This window comes from Delphinus delphis, chromosome 1 (assembly GCF_949987515.2).
Source record: "Delphinus delphis chromosome 1, mDelDel1.2, whole genome shotgun sequence".
NCBI classification, from domain to species: domain Eukaryota; kingdom Metazoa; phylum Chordata; class Mammalia; order Artiodactyla; family Delphinidae; genus Delphinus; species Delphinus delphis.
Genome location: NC_082683.1, coordinates 107,931,758 through 107,950,954, shown reverse-complemented (window position 1 = coordinate 107,950,954; position 19,197 = coordinate 107,931,758). Strand labels below are relative to the sequence as shown.

Sequence of the window (19,197 nt, the reverse complement as noted above, 5' to 3'; positions counted from 1 at the left end):
AAGAAGTTTGTATTACTAAACATTCTCCAACTACCTACCAGCTCTGAGTTTTATTTTGCTTCTAAATGAGACATTAATTACAGTAAAGCTAACACTGTCCCCACAGATATAGCACAGTGGAAACATCTAGGTAGGAGACTGCTAGGGCAGCTGGTTTCCTGAAGACACAGGAACTGTAAAGCGTGAATGCAGTATGTGGTAGATCCAATAACAAAATCAAAAGTTAGAAAACAATCAGAAATTAATTTGACTAATTAAATGGCCGTTGAGAACACCTTGGTCACTGTAAGACGGCTATGTATATCGGGAATTCTTCGCACATGCTGTTAACCTTCCCCCGCTGACGTGCGGCTTTTCTGGCTGAGAGGAGTCCTTCAGGCTCTTGGTGTTCCCAGCGCACCTTGCGCTGCTCTTGGCGGGAAAGGTGACCCCGACCAAAGGTCAAAAGCCTACTGAGTCGCCTCTGCCGGCTACCGTAGAAGGAAGGCGCAAGCGCATCGGGCAAAGCGCATGCCACGTCGTGCCTCTCTCCTGGTCGCTGCCGCCGGACCCTCAGACCTTACGTAATACATGTTTGTTTCGTTTTTGTTTTCTTTGTTTCCTTTCTTTCCCTTTTCTTTTATTCTTTTACTTTTTAATGTCTTTTCCTGTTACCTCCCACCTCCCACCTCCCACGGGAGAGGCCACAACGGTGAGAGGCCCGCGTACCACACACACACAAAAGAGATCTCTTAAAGAGCTTTCTTTTTTTTTTTTTTTGCAGTACGCGGGCATTTCACTGTTGTGGCCTCTCCGTTGCGGAGCACAGGCTCCGGACGTGCAGGCTTAGTGGTCATGGCTCACGGGCCTAGCCGCTCCACGGCATGTGGGATCTTCGCGGGCCGGGACCTGAACCCGTGTCCCTTGCATTGACAGGCAGACTCTCAACCACTGTGCCACCAGGGAAGCTCTAAAGAGCTTTATTAATAACCCTTTTATGTGAGGGTTGCTAGTCAAATGGTTTAAACTTAGCACTTTACTCAAAGGAGTTCTATAGAAAAATGAATATGTTTTCGAAGATTCTATTTTAAGTTAAAAAAAATCCGGTCATTTAGTCACATAAAATTCTTTCTGACTTTCCAAATTAGTGATAAAAATAAGATCTGAAGTTAAAGCTTGTATTTGTGTCACAAGGTTGAATGAAAGAAAATACTTTATCAGAGGATGGCCACTGCACAATTGCACAGAACCTCCATGGTATGATTTCTTGTATTTTTTTTATGATCTTGTATTTTAATATATTTTAATTTAGCTAATTTTATTGTTTCTTGAAGTCTCACCTATTTTTATGTTAGAAAGTTAGAGTCACCTCTTTGAGGGTTTAGTGATATCAGTAAACTCAATGTTTTAAGAATGAAGATATTTGCTAAACTAAGTTGAATTAATGGAGAATTCTATTGGATGCTTGATGCATTGTATTAAATTGCTGGTTCAAATTCAGTTCACATTAGGTATCAATGAATGCTATTAGGTTCCTTTGATGAAATTATCACTAATAGCAGTCCGCTTCTAGAAAATGAATTTTTATGCCCCACAAAGATAAAATTGTCTTCCCTTCACAGATCTTGCATTACAGTTACCTGTGTTAAACCCAGTCAGTGACTAAAGAGAAAAATCAGTGTTATCTATCCATGTGTTATGCAGTTACAGACAGTTAATGTGCAAGGGATTTCTAACACGATTCTTAAGCACTTTTTGCATGTTACCTTTAGGCTGCTACCCTGCAAACACCCTCACATTTTAGAAGCCACTCTGATTTGGGGGGGATTACTAACTGCTATGGTTAAGAATTCTTTGGGAAAGTACCATGCTTGTGCAAAAAATTAGATCTACTTTTAAGTTCAGGAAGACTGTATTTTTAGTAAATCTAAATAAAATGTTTTAATTTCCCTTGAATTTAGAGTACGTTTGTACTTCCCAGTAAGATATCAACTGAGCAGCAGTCTTTAGTGTTAGTGAAGAGGCTTCTAGCAGTTTCAATATCCTGCATCACGTATTTGAGAGGAATATTCCCAGAATGTGCTTATGGAACAAGATATCTATATGGTAATATAATGTTTATTTAAAGACTTTCTTTAAAGATGTTATTTTTATTTTGGCTTGCTCTAAAATGATAATTTTTGACTTAGAGATTTTGTTTTTATAATGACAGCTTTATTGAGATATGATTTGCATATCTAACAATTCACTCATTTAAAGTGCACAATTCATTGATTTTGGGTATATTCACCACAGTCAGTTATAGAACATTTCATCACCTTAAAAGGAAACCCCATACCCATTAAGTCACTCTCCACTTCCCCCACTTCCCAGTCCTAGGCAACCACTGATCTGCTTTCTGTCTTTATGGATTTGCCTATTCTAGCCATTTCAAATAAATGAAATCATACAATATGTGGTCCCTTGTGACTGGCTTCTTTCACTTGGCATAATGTTTTTAAGGTTCATCCATTTTGTAGCATGGATTAGTACTTCAATTTTTATGGCCAAATAATATTCCATTATATGAATATACCACATTTTATTTATCCACTCATCAGTTGATGAACATTGGGTTGTTTCCACTTTTTGGCTATTATAAATAATGCCACATTCCTGTACAAGTTTTTGTGTGGACATCTAAGTGATTTTTTTTAAAGTATATTCAATACCTTTGAAAGCACTTAATCATAAAAATTTCCCTTAATCTCTCAAGTATAATATCACCTGACATTATTCTTATAATGATGAAGTAAATAGCAAAAACATCCTATTTATAGCCTCCTACAGTGGTAGTGTATGTTCTTGTGTTATTTTAAAGAAGTAAAATAGAGCCAGTTTATACTATAATAATAACTTATTGCCTAGCACATAATGTATACCTAACATTGTACACCAACTCTGTGGGCAATATGTTAAGCACCATGTTATGTATGATATCTTGTTAGTTCACATTACAGACCTATGAGTTAGATATTACTCCTATTTTTCTGATAAGGAACCTGAGACTGAGAGACCTCATCCTTTCCACTATATTACTTATTGCTTCCTTACAGGGCTCTATCTGATAGCCTGTTAACTTCTTGGCCTTTTACAAGTATTTTACTGGGATAAGAGTCCATAGCAAATATGCTAAGACTCTTGGATGACAATGGCATGAAAGTGTTATATCTAAGTTTCTATAGCTTTGAAAATGGAAAAATTTTTCTACCCATCAACATACATCCTAATCATTATGATGCAATTTTATAAAAAGGATAAAAAGATTATTTGTTTCCATGTAAACTTTCTTCCTTTAATTATATTAACATCAATCATCTGGAAGTTAATTACCATTAATAATAAACCTGTAATACACAGCTGAAGAAAATAATCTTCATTTAAATTTCTATTTGTTTGCTAATCTTAAGTAGCTCTATATTTATATCATTATTTTTGCATTTAGATATGTGTGTCAGAATTCTGAGAGAACAGAAGGATTGTCCAGGATCTACACAGTTATTGAAGTGGTAAGTGAAATACCTAATGAAAGAAAATTATTTTTTCTTAAATCACATTTTTTTGTGCCTTGGATACCTTTAAGTGTTTAACCCAGTTTTAGTGATTCCCTCTTTAACTCTGTATACCATTTTTGCAGGTCTTTGGATTTTTGCATTAAAATTTTACTTTATTTCATGCTCCATGTGAGCAGGCTTCACTTTCCTATTATTGTTCCTCACAAATAGCTGCCAGATATTTTCTATCTTCCTTTCCTTCCATCCACTATTGACATTTTATATTTCTGCCACATTGTTTTGTTTTATTATTTTAAGCTAGTTAATAAGAAGGAAGCTTTAATAATAAAACCGTGTATTATTTAGTAACGAGATAATATGGAGACATTAAAAGAACTGTTTTCTGGAAGTGCATTCAGTCTAAAAATGAATCCTTGATTATTTTTTAGGATGTCCGGATGCTATGATGCTTTAGAGAAAAAATATGTAAGTCGGTATCTCTTTATCTTTTTTTTCTACAGTTTATATTCTACAAATGTAACAGCCGTTACATGTAGTAAAAGATTAACTTAAACTAACTTGGGCATAGACCAGTCCAAAGCTGAAAATTTGAATATTTTAAAGACTGATTTTCAACTCATTTAAAGCAAACAGAATTAGTACTTAACGAATTTTGCCAAGTTTTGGTTGTTAACACTCATTTGTATTAATAACACATATTAACTTACAAAAACTTAATGAATTAAAAAGTCTTTTAAAATAGTTTATTCATTAGTTTCACATGCCTTCTATTATCATGTTTATACTAATAATTTAATAAGTTATTTCTTCATGAGAGTTCAGAAATAAATTGACATGTAGTCTAGGTTAAATTGTGACAAGCCTTTTTGTATAGTTACTTAGCTTATGTTTGTATCAATATATACAAAGAAGTCCAACTCTAAAAAAAATTATGAAAAAGATAAAATTTTATCCATGGTCACCAACCTCCCTCATTAAGACATAATGTATTTAATATTCATTAAATATTGAGTGCCTCCTCTGTGCTAGGCACGTATTCTAGGTAGGAGCTGGGTAAGCTAACAGTGGTCAACAAGACGAAGAGGGTCCCTTCTATAATGGGAAAATAGTCAATAAAACAAGGAAATTAGATAACATCCAATAGTGTTAACTGCCATTAACATTTTAAGAAAAAGTATGTGGCAAATGGAGAGATGGGGTAACTTTAGATAGGGTAGTCTGAGGAGCTTCTCTGAGGGGGTGATATTTAAGCTGAGACTTGAATTAGAAGAAACCAGCTAGGCACTGATTTTGGGAGAATATTCCTGACAGAGCAGCAAATGCAAAGAGTTGGAGGGGAGTTTGGAGAGTTCAAGGAACAAACAGAAGGCCAGAATGATTAGAGTGTGGTGAGCAGTACAAGAGAGCAGCAGGAGATGAACCTGTGGAGATGGACAGGGCCAGAGCATTCAGAGCTGTGTAGGTAAAGAGTTTGGATTTTGGGACTTCCCTGGAGGTCCAGTGGTTGTGGTTAAGACTTCGCTTTCCAGTGCAGCGGGTGCGGGTTCAATCCCTGATCAGGGAGCTAAGATCCCACGTGCCTCAGGGCCAAAAAACCAAAACATAAAACAGAAGCAATATTGTAACAAATTCAATAAAGAGTTTAAAAATGGTCCACATCAAAAAAAGAAAAAAAAAGTCTTTAAAAAAAAAAGAGTTTGGATTTTATTTTAGGTGTAAATAAAAGCCATTTGAAGGTTTTGAGTAGAAATGTAACATCATTTGATTTATATTCTAAATTAAAAGAAAAATCACTCTGAACTGCTATTTAGAGAATGTACTGTAGAAGGAGAATAAGATTGGAATTAAGGAGAATGACACTTAATCCATTACTACAGTACTGATAAAAAATAATGGTGGCTTAGACCAGGATGGCAAAGGAGAAAAATGAGAAGATTCAGGATATATCTGGCAGAACTGAGTGGACTTGTTGACGATTGGTTCTGGAATATAAGGAAAAGATCCAAATCAAGGATGACTCAGATTTTGGCAGATTACTTGAGTGAATGATTTCCTGTGATTCTCTTTTCCTATAGTCTCCAAAGCCTCTTCCCTTTACTAAATGAGCAGGGCTCTGAACTCTCTTTTTCTCTTTGCAGAATCAGTTCTCATATTGGTAATATTTAATGTGTTATTTCACAATACATATTTTCCTTGTAACTGGCAGTAATGCCCGTTTGCTTAAGTTAGCGATATGAATTTCAACTTTCAGTAAGTCAACTAGAAATAGGTATTTTGGGGAATAGAGAAAGATATCTGAGGTATTGCTTTACATGCATCATATGAAGTCTATTTAATGTAAGATTATTTTTATTAGGAATAAATGTTGAAAAAGGACAAAGAATTCTTATGGTCCATCATGCACAAATATTTCATAGAATAAAAATAAGATTTTTATAAACTACTATGTATAAAATAAATAAGCTGTAAGGATATATTGTACAGCACAGGGAATATAGCCAATATTTTATAATAACTATAAATGGAGTATAACCTTTAAAAATTGTGAGTCACTATGTTGTACACCTGAAACATATAATATTTAAACCATGATAATAAAAATTTAATTAATTAAAAAAAAGTAAGATTTTTGTTCTTTGTTTTGTTTCAGCTAAGGTTGGTTGTTCTAGCTGTAAGTATTTTTAAATTGTATATTCTTTTTTAAAGACTGTCAAATTCAGCCTTGCTTAATTAAATAACATTAAAACCACCTATTGATCATGTCACTTGATACAAACTACTGATCTATTCAATGGAAAAGTAGCTAATATTTTGAGGGGGTCGTTTTGTATTTTGTTTTACTGAATTCATTTAATATTTTAGTCTAAACATCCAATTTAGTTCTCCTTGAATACTTAGCCTCTACAATTTACTAAATTGTAAATTATTTTTAAATAGGTATATAGTAATCCAGAAGACCCTCAGGTAAGTATGCTTAAGTTATTAAAAAAAAAATAATGCCAAAAAACCCCCATAATGCTTCTAATATCTATAAGTAACATAAAAATATAATAATATCCAGTGCTTTTAACTGTGCTTTTATCAATGCACTTTCACATATATTTTCAAAATTTGAACCTCATAAAGACTTTTTTGAGGTAAGACAGGGCTTGTATTGTTATATTTAAACAGATTAATACACTTACTACAAGAGAGATTACGTGACTAAGCCTAGGCCACAAAGACAAACCACTAGAAATAACCTAAATCTCCTGACTTCTGGTTCTTTGCAATATTTTTTAATTATATTCTTGTTTTAGAATTATAAAATGTTTGAGTTTGAGAAAAATAAGATACTCATCCTTAATCTTTGAATATTCACTCCAATCCAGTCACATCTACCTGTTCATCTGACAGTTAAAGGAAAGAAAGGGTTATAATAAATGAAAGGGAAAACCAGAAGACAAGAAACAAAGGGGAAAGATCTACTGAGTGCTTACTATTCCTAGGCTCTGTTCTTTGGGGTTTCATGTGCATTATCTCATTTATTCATTATAACCATTATGAGGTAATATATCATTACCATCTCCACTCTATAGATGAGGAAACCTAGACACAAGGTTTCTTGTGTAAGGTCATAGTGGCAGAACCAGAATTTGGACCTAAGAAGGCCAGTTCATGATCTGAGTGCTTACCCATTACACTATAGCTGTTACAATATCGTGTTTCCTTCACTCATGGAGAAGCAGATTTTTAAAAAAGAAAGAGAAAGCTAACCCCATCCCTAAGTGAGCAATGGAATATAAAGAAAGCAATAAAAGTATTAGAGCTTCAAGAGAGCTAGGAATGTCTTTTCTTTGATACTACAAATTAAGCCTACAATTAATGCTTAATATATGCCCATGGTGACGAAATCATATGGGCAAAGGCTATGAATTATTTGATTACTCAGAAACTAACTGTTCAGAAAATGTACAGAAAATGTACATCTGAAGATGTTTTATAGTTGCACATTTTTTCTTTCAGTAAAAGAGCAACATTGCTGATGCACTAATATTTATTGAATGCTTAGTGTGCCAGATACTTTATTAAGGGCTCTATATAAATTATCCCATTTGATAAATATTCATAGGCACCAATGAGATAGGTACTATTTTCAACCCCTTTTATTAGCTGGGGAAACTGAGACTTAGTGGGCTTAAATGACTTGCTTGTGGTTACCAAGGATTGAAGCCCTGTGCTTAGTCATTCTGTTAGAGGAAGAGATGTGCTGCCTCCCTCACCTGCCTGCTAAGGAGTTCCTTCCCTCTGGTATGTAAAACATACATTGCAATGACCGAGGGAATAACTATCTCTCCAACACTGAAGCCCCGAATCCCAGACCCTGGGAATTGACTATTAGGACTGGAAAGTTTCAATGGACGAATAGGGATTAACATGCAGAAGAAATTATTAAATAAATGGTGAGTCATACAAAAGCTATATATAGCTACTTGGCCACCAGTACTGTATATCAGATTCATAACTGCAGTATTTTCTATTTAAGACAATTTCAGAATGTTACCAGTTTAAATTCAAGTACACCAGTAATGGACCAATCATGGACTTCATAAGGTATTGTTCTATAGTTTTCTTTTTGTATTACAGATTACCACTTATTAATACTATATAGCTAAACTTCAGGAATAATTCTGAAACTTCTCAAACATCCCCAATTAACCATCAAGGATACAAAATATTCTTGGGGTGGCTGCAAGCCAGAATTCTGTGGCTAATTATATACTGTTTTGATTGTGAAACAGAGCCAAAGAGTAGGAAAGCCACTGTATGCTTAAGTTATTAGAAATACAGTAAAGGGCTTCCCTGGTGGCGCAGTGCTTAAGAATCCGCCTGACAATGCAGGGGACACAGGTTCGATCCCTGGTCCAGGAAGATCCCACGTGCCACGGAGCAACTAAGCCCGTGCGCCACACTACTGAGCCTGCTTTCTAGAGCCTGTGGGCAACAACTACTGAGCCCGCGTGCCACAACTACTGAAGCCTGCATGCCTAGAGCCCGTGTTCCACAAGAGAACCCACCGCAATGAGAAGCCCACACACCGCAACGAAGAGTAGCCCCCTGCTCGCTGCAACCAGAGAAAAGCCCATGCACAGCAATGAAGACCCAGTGCAGCCAAAAATAAAATAAATAAAATAAAATAAATTTTTAAAAATTAAAATAAAAGAAATACAATAAAAGTCCATCATTCGTTTTCTTTAAACATCTTGTATAAAATGCATATTAATTTAATATATGTAAATTAGTTTATAATAATAATATTAACAGTGATATTAATTTTTATAATAGTGGCATTAAAACACATTATATCACAATTTTTAACTTAACAACTTAATGCTTTAATGGGAATAAGAATCTCAAGTAGTAAAATGTGAAGTTATGTTATTAGAAGCTATGGGTGCTATAAAAGAAATTAATGTGTGATTCTCTTCCAGTAAAAACCAAAGCAGTGAATCTAGTATGTCATCTGCTGACACCAAGAAAGCAAGTATTCTTCTCATTCGCAAGATTTATGTTCTAATGCAAAATCTGGGACCTTTACCTAATGATGTTTGTTTGACCATGAAACTTTTTTACTACGATGAAGGTACTATTTCCAGTTCATCCTGTTTCAGTTGATATCTGTATATTTTCTTGTCATCGAAACAGTTTCCATCCCAAATGTTTGTAAGCACCTAAATTGTTATATATTTTTTGAAATTATAAAATTTATATTTAATATCAGTATTTGAAAAAATATACACAACTTCTCCAGTGGTCTGAACATGTCCATGTGAAGTTCAACCTCATTCATAACTAAGGAAGTGAAGCAATGAGATACCATTTTTCAGTTATCAGATCAGTAAAACTTGTAAAATCATTGTTGGCAAGGGTGTGGGAGTAAGCAGGTACTTTTGTATACTCTTGAGGGAATGTATATAGGTGCCATGTAACATTTTAAGAGGACAGTTTGGCAGTATCAAAATTTGGCACATTCTCTTTAATCCAGAAATTCTGTAGCTAGACGAGTATCTTGTGAATATACTTAGACAACCTTGCAAGGTTATAGGTTTATGAGGATTTTCATAATGTATTGGTTAAACCAGGAACAAACTGGAAACAACCTTGAGTTGTTTATTGGAGGACTGAGTAAATAAATTATGGTGCATCTATATAGTAGTGCTGTGCAAGCTATTTAAAAGAATGTGCTGATAAATTGTTATCCAAAAAATATTAAAAACAGATTAAAAGGTGATGTTAAAGGGCTTCCCTGGTGGCGCAGTGGTTAAGAATCCGCCTGCCAATGCAGGGGACACGGGTTTGAGCCCTGGCCCACATGCCGCGGAGCAACTAAGCCCATGCGCTACAACTACTGAAGCCCACGTGCCGTGCTCCACAATAAGAGAAGCCACTGCAATGAGAAGCCCACGCACTGCAACGAAGACCTAACGCAGCCAAAAATAAAAATAAATTAAATAAATTTTTTAAAAAAAAGGTGATGTTAAAAACAGCTAGGTACAGAAGAGTATGACCTCATTTGTGTTTTTTAAAGAGACATACATGTATTTATTATATAATTTAAATATTATATATTATATTTATTATATAAATATATAAAATATATACTTTACATGCATCGTATCTTCTAGAAGAACATAAAGCATCAACAATAATAACTAACATTTATTGAATACTTAACTCTGTGCCAGTTCTGTTCTGAGCATTTTACAGACTTTAATACCACAGTGACCCTATGAGGTAGGTACTAGTATTTACCCCACTTGACGGATGAGGAAACCAAATCAAGGATGACAAGTAGTTTCCTCAAGGTCACATAGTCAGTCAAGTGTAGGGAAAAAAGTTTACCTTTAAGGAATAAAATAGGAACTTGGAGATAGTAGGAGAGTGATTTTTACTTTTTATTATATGTTCTTCTATACTGTTTGAAATTTCTTTAATCTGCATATATTTTATAATAATAAAAATTAATGTATTTTCTTCAGTTTCATGAACAGCACAGTTTATACTTACTTTTCTGCAGTTACACCCCCAGGTTACCAGCCTCCTGGTTTTAAGGATGGTAATTGTGAAGGAGTGATATTTGAAGGGGAGCCTATGTACTTAAATGTGGGAGAAATCCCAACACCTTTTCACACCTTCAAAGTAAAAGTGACCACTGACAAAGAACGAATAGAAAATATTGATTCATCTGTATTAACACCAAAACAATTAAGAACACCACTTCAAAAAATTCTTATGGACAAAGATGATTTCAAAGATGAACAGGAGCATTACATAAGTGTAAGTATATTCAAAGAGTTATGAAGAACAAGAGTAATGAATGTTTGATTCAATTCTGAGGACTTTAATAGCTATAAATATTTATTACAATTATAAACTCAAGTTTGGAAGGGACCTTAAAGAAGGTTAAGGTTTGTGGTTTTAAAACTTTTTACCTGGATGCAAACAACATTATTCTCAGAAATTTAAAAGCACAACTACTGTGAATGAAGTAGGGAATGGTCCTGGAGGCCGAGCCACTCACCACCTCACCTACCCTCATGGTGGACTCTGAGGAAACCCCTTGGTCTGGAGTGTAATTTGAAAATCACGGAATTCCCTAGTGCTGCAGTGTTTAGGACTCAGCGCTTTCACTGCCAGAGCCTGGGTTCAGTCCCTGGTTGGGGAGCTAAGATCCTGTGGCGCGGCCAAAAAAGAAAGAAAAGAAGTCCACTGAACTACTCTAATCCCCCAACGAATGCTGGAATCTTTTCTACCATACAACACCCCTACTAAGTGCTCATGCTTGAATTTCTTCAGGGCCTGGAAATTCAGTGTCCTGAAGCAGCCTGGAAGTTCCTGGAAGGCAGGAAAAGTGTCTTATCTTTTTAATCCTCCTGTCCCTAACACTTAGATTTACGGAATGCATTCTCAGTATTGGTTGAATGAATGGATGAATTGAAGTATAAAAAAAGCTTTTTTTGTTATAGCCTCACTCCCAGAAAATCTTTCATCATTAATATAATTGTTCTTTAATCTCATCTTTGTTGTCTTCTCTTGTCTCATTTTATTCTAAATTATGACCACAGTTCTTATGTATAGAGATTGACTATTCTGATTTAGGTTCTGTGGCCACATCCTTACAAGTAGAAAATTCAGTTTTTAACCATTTCAGTCAAAGAATAAGGAATTTTCTTCCTAAAACCTAAATCCCAGTCTTGCCTTATAAACAAATATGGCTGGGATTTATGAAGCGTTCTTTAAAATATTTAAAGCTCTTTGACAAATGTCACAAAAGGAATAATAATTATAGACATTAAACCTTTGCTATTTCTACCATACCATAACTGTGCTTATCCTTCCCCAACTCCCTGAAGAGGGTTGGGTCATATTCAGAGTTTATGCTAATATCTATACAGAAATTCCAGAGCTACAGAAGCAGTAGCTTGTTGTGTGACCATGTCTAATTCAGTGTTCTCAAACAATAGTAAGATCTAAGTGTTCTTAGAACCATCATACATTTTTGAGAAAGTTGTATATTTTTATCATCTGCCTTAAAGCAACCCTGCAAAGTAAAAAAAAAAAAATAGGATTTTATACTTTGGATAAATAAGTTGCCTTATTATAGTAATTATAGGGCCACTTTATTTCTAGCAAGTGTAAGGTCATTGTAGTGTTATGTTATATTTAACCTTCACATAAAACAAATTTGTTCATAAATATTCTACCCAGTTGTTTTAGTTTCTTTTTGAAATATGTCCATTTTTTCCTTCATGTAATTATGTAGAATGATTTTGACATTGAAACTAAAATGGAAGAGCAGAAAAAAAACCCTGGATCTTCTGAACTTGGAGGTAAGGAGTTAATGAAAATGTAAATTAATTCACTTCCAATTCAATTTTATACCATTTTAACTATTTTTTTTTAACAGAACCAGGTGTAGTTTGTGAAGAAGATGAAGCTATGAGGTCTAAAGAAAGTCCAGATCTTTCAATTTCCCATTCTCAGGTATAAATTTGACAGTTCTATCTCACTTCTAATTTTATTTTTTTCAAAAGACAGATGCTTATATGCTTATTTAGTTATTTCTCAGATTTTCTTATATTCTAGGTCTTTTAGAAGAAAATTAGGTATTAAGAATGCTTATTAATAAAATTCGAGAATTATACGTTGAAAAGTTTTAAGTATTTTATTGGTTGATTTGTTTAGTAATGAACCTAAATACTGTTCAGAGAATCTCAGAATTTCAGAGCTAAATAAAATCTTAAGCAATTATTAACTCCACAGCCCTTTGTATTTACAAATGGACTATATAATACATTTTTGTTGCCTTGGAGCAGAACATGTTTAATTTTGTTTTCTACACACAGTAAAATCCTGAAATAACATTTAGATAAAATCAACATGAAAATAATGGGACTGATGATTGTCTGCCTTCCTTCGCGCAGCCTTTCTTCAATGGGGGTGGGCTGAAGTTCTTATCTTCTGGAAGAGTGGTGCCTAGTGATAATTTGGGACTTTCTGAATTCAGTGAATGGTCAATTGTGTACAGTGTCAGTTTCACTATCTTTACCTTTGCACTTTTTATGACAGAACCAACACAAAATTATTGGTTTTCATTAACCCAACATAGCAAGACCCTAAATTTTATGTGATTGAATTTTTGACCCCCATTATTGTTACGAAAAACTTTTATTATATTATTTTATGTGGTTTTGTGTAATTATTTTCTTTTCTAGGTTGAGCAGTTAGTCAGTAAAACATCTGAACTTGATGTGTCTCAAAGCAAAACAAGAAGTGGAAAAATCTTTCAGAATAAAATGGTAAAAGCATCTCTTTAGATTTGTTTTCCATTCTAACCTTGTAATTCCCCCCATATTTGAGTTTATTTTGCTTTTAATACTTCATTTATTGGACCAACGTTTGGTAAGCACATACTATGTTTCAGGTACTTTACTAGGTGCTGGAGGTATAACTTGTTCTTAGATGAAAATGTAGTAATTGGAGGTCAACAAGCAGTGATACAGGGCCATAATAACAGTCTGAATAGGCTACATAGAGGCACAAAGGAAAGAATGGTTAATTTTACTGAAGGTACAGTAGAGAGGGGAGGGACTTCCCTGGTGGCGCAGTGGCTAAGAATCCGCCTGCCAATGCAGGGGACACAGGTTCAAGCCCTGGTCCAGGAAGATCCCACATGCCCTGGAGCAGCTAAGCCCGTGCACCACAACTACTGAGCCTATGCTCTACAGCCCGCGAGCCACAACTACAGAGCCTACGTGCCACAACTACTGAAGCCCGCGCGCCTAGAACCCGTGCTCTGCAACAAGAGAAGCCACCCTAATGAAAAGCCTGCGTGTCGCAACGAAGAGTAGCCCCCTCTTGCCCCAACTAGAGAAAGCCCGCGTGCAGCAATGAAGACCCAACACAGCCAAAAATAAATAAATTTATTTTAAAAAAATAGAAAGGGGAATCCAGGAAAGGCTTTGAGAAGTGATGCTATCATCCAGACTCCCAAGGAAATTTCCTAGAACACCAAACTGTTCCCATGTTCTATCTTGTAAATGGACTATCGTGTTAATAAGACATTAAAAATGACTGTTTTATGAGTTGTACTGAATAGAAATTTGTATTTTATTTAGACCCTTAAGTTACTCTCAAAGGTTCAGAGGTGAAGAAAAAGCATTCTGTAAAACGTAAGGAAACAAATAGCACACTCTAACAGTGGTACGCTGGAGCATTTGTTTCCAACTCTTTATTCAGTGACATCATGTTGACAGCTTGAAACTGGACATGATGAGAGTATTCATAGCATGGAAATCAGCAAATGCCTCAACTCAGGATTTCTTTCTCCCAGAGAACTGGTTGTTAAACATTTACCAGAACACCATTGATGATAGTGCCATTTTTAGGCATCCTTTTTTTCCACATTCTCGATGGGAAGTTAAGAACTGGTAGAAGGCAGCGTTCAAACTAGTGTGCTGAGAAAAGCAAGAGATAAAAGAATTTCAAAAATTACTACCTCTAGCAGCAAAATGTTCTTCCTAGGCAGCTTCTGTTTAGGATGAGTATCCTTTACTATCCTTTACTCCACCAAAGTACTCCTGTATTTGAGAATAATGACTGAATTATGGTTAGAAAAGGGCAGGAAATGAAAATATTTAATAATATATATACTAAGGAAGTTATCATTGAAAAGGACATTGCAAGCATCAGAAAATAAGTATGTACTTTTAGAGAATAATACTATAGCAGCTAATAGTTTGTCACCATCCAATATTCATTTTAAAAACCGCATATGTAGCATTATTCACAATAGGCAAAAGGTGGGGAAAAAAACCTAAATGTAACAGATGAATGGATAAACAAAATGTGGTATTCTTTTTTTTTTTTTTTTTCTGTACGCGGGCCTCTCACTGTTGTGGCCTCTCCCGTTGCGGAGCACAGGGTCCAGACGCACAGGCTCTGTAGCCATGGCTCACGGGCCCAGCCGCTCCGTGGCATGTGGGATCTTCCCAGACCGGGGCACGAACCCGTGTCCCCTGCATCGGCAGGCGGACTCTCAACCACTGCGCCACCAGGGAAGCCCCAAAATGTGGTATTCATACAGCAGACTATTATTCAGCCATAAAAAGGAATGAAGTACCAGTACGTTTCTTTAAGTGAAAGAACCCAGTCACACACACACACACACACACACACACACACACACTATATATATATATATATATATATATATATATATATATATATATATATATATATATATATATTATATGGTTCCCTTTATATGAAAGCCCAGAATAGGGATTTGTATAGAAACAGAAAGTCTTAATGCTGGCGGGAGGATGGGGGAATAGGGGAGTGATAGCTATAAGGGTACAGGATTTCTTTTTGGAGGATGAAAGTGCTGTAAAATTGACTGTGGTGATGGTTGCACAACTCTGTGAATATACTTAAAATCACTTAATTTTGTACACTTTTAAATGGATGAATTGTATGGTATCTGAATTATATCGCAGTAAAGTTGTTCTTTTAAAAACCGCATATAGCTGCCTGCGGTTGAAAAAGCATGTTTGTTGTTCTTTGAGAAATAACCAATTAGTAATTATTCTATCTTTGTGGAGGCTAATGGAAATCAACAAGTAAAATCTTCTAAGGAAAATCGGAAGAGAAGTCAGCTTGAATCTGCGAAAACAGTAAGTCTTATATATAGGCTGAATAAAATAGCAAGTATCAGAATATCATTACTATAGATTAAATTTAATGATAAATATGATTATATTCCTGGATATACCTCAGAGCTCTGATATCTAAATCTTGTTTAAATATATTTGATTCTAAAAAATGGGGTGATTTTAAAATAAAATTTGCTATGTGGTTTATTAATTTTTCCATGTAAACATTTACTGTCTTATTCCATGAATGATCTGAAATAGTTGGAGGAATTTATAAAATAAAAATCAACATCAGGGAACTTCCCTGGTGCGCAGTGGTTAAGAATCCGCCTGCCAATGCAGGGGACACAGGTTTGATCACTGGTCCAGGAAGATCCCACATGCCGCGGACCAACTAGGTCCGTGCACCACAACTACTGAGCCTGCACTCTAGAGCCCGCGTGCCACAACTACTGAAGCCCGCGCGCCTAGAGCCCATGCTCTGCAACAAGAGAAGCCACTGCAGTGAGAAGCCCGCACACCGCAACTAGAGAAAGCCTACGCGCAGCAACAAAGACCCAATGCAGCCAAAAATAAATAAAAATAAAATAAAAATTTAAAAGATCTATGTCAGGAAAAATATGAATAGAATGAGAAAATGAGAGTACAAGAATATTCAGGCCATTTTATTTATATAGAATTAGAATTGGGCCACAGGTTTGATCTGAGCTTTCTAGAGAAAGTAGAAACAAGGTAAGTTACCAAATCCACATGTTCTCTAAAAATATAGCATCTCCTCCTAGTACCTTAGAAGAAAGAAAATTTTCCTGACCTAAATCTTGTAAAGTTGTCTTATATTTGGAACCTTATTTTACCAAATCAGATAATGTATTTGTCATTTCTGAGATAAATATTTATACTTTTTCAACCAGAATTTTTATTATTAGTAGTAGGTTAAAATTAGATAACTGAAAACTTAAGATTCTTTTTAGAAATCAAGTGTTAAAGGGGTAATCTCAAAAATATACTAGTTGGTTAATACTGTTTTGAATTTATATATCTTAAGAAGGGAATGGAATAACCTGATATATTAGGTTCTTTAATTTTTTCCCCAGTGTATTAAGCCTTGATTTTTTCTGCAAAATCATAATCCAATTTGTATCATTAGTGAGTTTTACCAGAAAAATAAAAGTTTGATAACTCAGAATCTTGTTAGCAATTTTCCTAATTCACCCTCCCATTCATTCAAGGGTGCAATGAATTTCTAAAATCTATCGGGCACTGCTAAGCACCATATACAAAAACAAAACATGATTTAAATCTTACATGTTGCCAAAGTGGAATGTTTCTCTATTTGCAGCTCATTTTTTAATCTCTCCCCCCTCATTCCCCTCAAAATATTTTACTATTTTGAGAACATAATGTCAAATCTATCTTTCTAACTACTCCAACATCCCTAATGAAAACCTTATACTTTGTAAGGCTATACTTTCAGCAGCCATCAGGATATATAAATATGTCAATAATAAAATTTACCTACTTTTAGAGAACCCAGCTATCCTATCTTAGGAAATGGTATGTTAGTTACAATTTTTTAAAAGAAGAAAGGAAAGAAGGAAGGAAGGAAGGGACCTCAGAGACATGAAAAAGCTCAAAACTTAAAGACATTTAAACTGGAAAGTATCTATTCTTAGTAGTTGTTTTCTTTTGACAGGTCCTTCATCACCTTGATTCTTCTAGTCAAGAGTCAGTGCCAAAAAGAAGAAAGCTTAGTGAACCAAAGAAAAATACATAAAAAAATTTATTTCTGGGCTTCCCCGGTGGCACAGTGGTTGAGAGTCCGCCTGCCGATGCAGGGGACACGGGTTCGTGCCCCGGTCCTGGAGGATCCCACATGCCGCAGAGCGGCTGGGCCCGTGAGCCATGGCCGCTGAGCCTGCGCGTCCGGAGCCTGTGCTCCGCAACGGGAGAGGCCACGGCAGTGAGAGGCCCACGCACAGCAAAAAAAAAAAAAAAAAAAAAAAAAATTTATTTCTGCATGTTTGCAAAGTTCTTCACAACATTTAAAGGACATTATATTACTGTTTTAAGGTGTGTTTGCCCTACCTCTGAAAACTTACATGTAGTCTTAAGAAGTTAGTACACTAAAATTAATCCTTAGCTGACTATCATATTGTGATCCTTAATCTTATCTGAGACAAACTCAGGAGAACTTTTGAATTAAAAGTACCAGTGTCATAATTTGTTATGTTAATTATCTACTCAATATTGATCTATCTTCCATTTTGGTGGACACTTTCTTTTAACATATATTAACGTTTAAGGTCCTCTAAAGCCATTTTTGAAGTAAATAATGTTTATTTTGGTATTAAATTTTGATAGTAATTCACTTTTTACTTGTGTTAAAACTATACAATTTAACTGGCTATGTCTGTCATGTTATTAAAACAATGTTCTTCAGTACTTTGATATAGTGTATTAACATGATAATATATAATGTACAATTAAAAATCGGTGCTTTAACTTTTAACATTTTTTACTACAAGAGAAAATGATTTTAAAGTCTGCCATTTTTGGCAGCATAAATAAAATGTTGTTCAGCATCTAGACTCTTTCATGACTTCTAATTTTTATTTAAATAGCAGAAAATTTTTAGGCACTAATTTTGAGATCATTTCAGTAGATGTTACTTTGCAAGAGTTGAGCACGCTTTCTAGAACTTTTGAGTGGTAGTGAAAGATACTGTGCTTTTAGTGAGAAACCTGGGACCCGGTTCCAGACTTGACTGTTTTCTGTGCTCTAGAAAAGAAAAGCTTAAAACTTGGTATGTTTGCCTCTTGCATTTTCAGCAGCCATATTCTAAAAACATATTATTATCCGTGGGCTTGCCAGTAACAAGCACTAATAGCGAATGTTAGAATGAATGCTATGGTAGAAATGTGCCTATTCTGTTTAATGTAAACCAAGTAAACGTCCACAAACTGACCCAGATCGGTTTTTTCTGGAACAGGAAAGTTAGGGATAGGCTAACTGTCGAAAACAACCAATTTTTAAATGTTTATGTATTCTTAGCTTTATTGGATCCCAACCCATCTCACCTAATTGTCACAGTACAGTATACACTGCTACAGTAACACACCTGCTACACTGAGGTTGACCAACAGAAACCTTTGTAGATCGGCAGCTGGTGATAGCTCACCGAACGCTTTGATTGGCCGGTTTAATGGAGGGTGGGGAGCGCAGCCCTCTTTCCTTTCTCTACCAAGGTTCCTTCATTGGATTGACCAGCTGTCAGGTTGAGCCCAAACCTGCCTCCTTTTGGTGGTGTTTGTCTGGATCGCAACGCAGTAGCCGGGCGGGGGGAGAGCCTCCCCTCGTAAGCTCCGATTGGCTGAACTCAACCTTGGAGGTTTCTGATTGGTCCAATGAAGAAACCAAGGTAGGTTGCTTAGTGATCCTGAGGAAGCTGATGTGTTATTCCTTCTGTGCAT

At 35.4% G+C, this 19,197-nt stretch overlaps 1 protein-coding gene across 1 annotated transcript; it reads left to right on the top strand.

Annotated features, from left to right (window-relative positions):
- The first annotated feature begins 1,155 nt into the window (after positions 1-1,155).
- On the top strand, positions 1,156-17,862 carry HORMAD1 (HORMA domain containing 1). Its single transcript, XM_060007186.1, has 14 exons — positions 1,156-1,236; positions 1,941-2,085; positions 3,464-3,527; positions 3,962-3,998; positions 6,184-6,204; positions 6,471-6,497; positions 8,059-8,126; positions 9,005-9,156; positions 10,591-10,850; positions 12,337-12,403; positions 12,481-12,557; positions 13,289-13,372; positions 15,677-15,748; positions 17,421-17,862. The coding sequence occupies exons 1-14, from the start codon at positions 1,204-1,206 to the stop codon at positions 17,499-17,501; spliced, it is 1,188 nt and encodes a 395-aa protein (XP_059863169.1). The 5' UTR covers positions 1,156-1,203; the 3' UTR covers positions 17,502-17,862.
- Positions 17,863-19,197: the final 1,335 nt, after the last annotated feature.

Coding starts and splice junctions, on each gene's coding strand:
- HORMAD1 (XM_060007186.1), top strand. CDS start 1,204: ATGGCCACTGCACAATTGCACAGAACCTCCATG. Junction 3,999..6,183: donor ATGCTTTAGAGAAAAAATAT/GTAAGTCGGTAT, acceptor GTTTTGTTTCAG/CTAAGGTTGGTTGTTCTAGC. Junction 6,205..6,470: donor TAAGGTTGGTTGTTCTAGCT/GTAAGTATTTTT, acceptor ATTTTTAAATAG/GTATATAGTAATCCAGAAGA.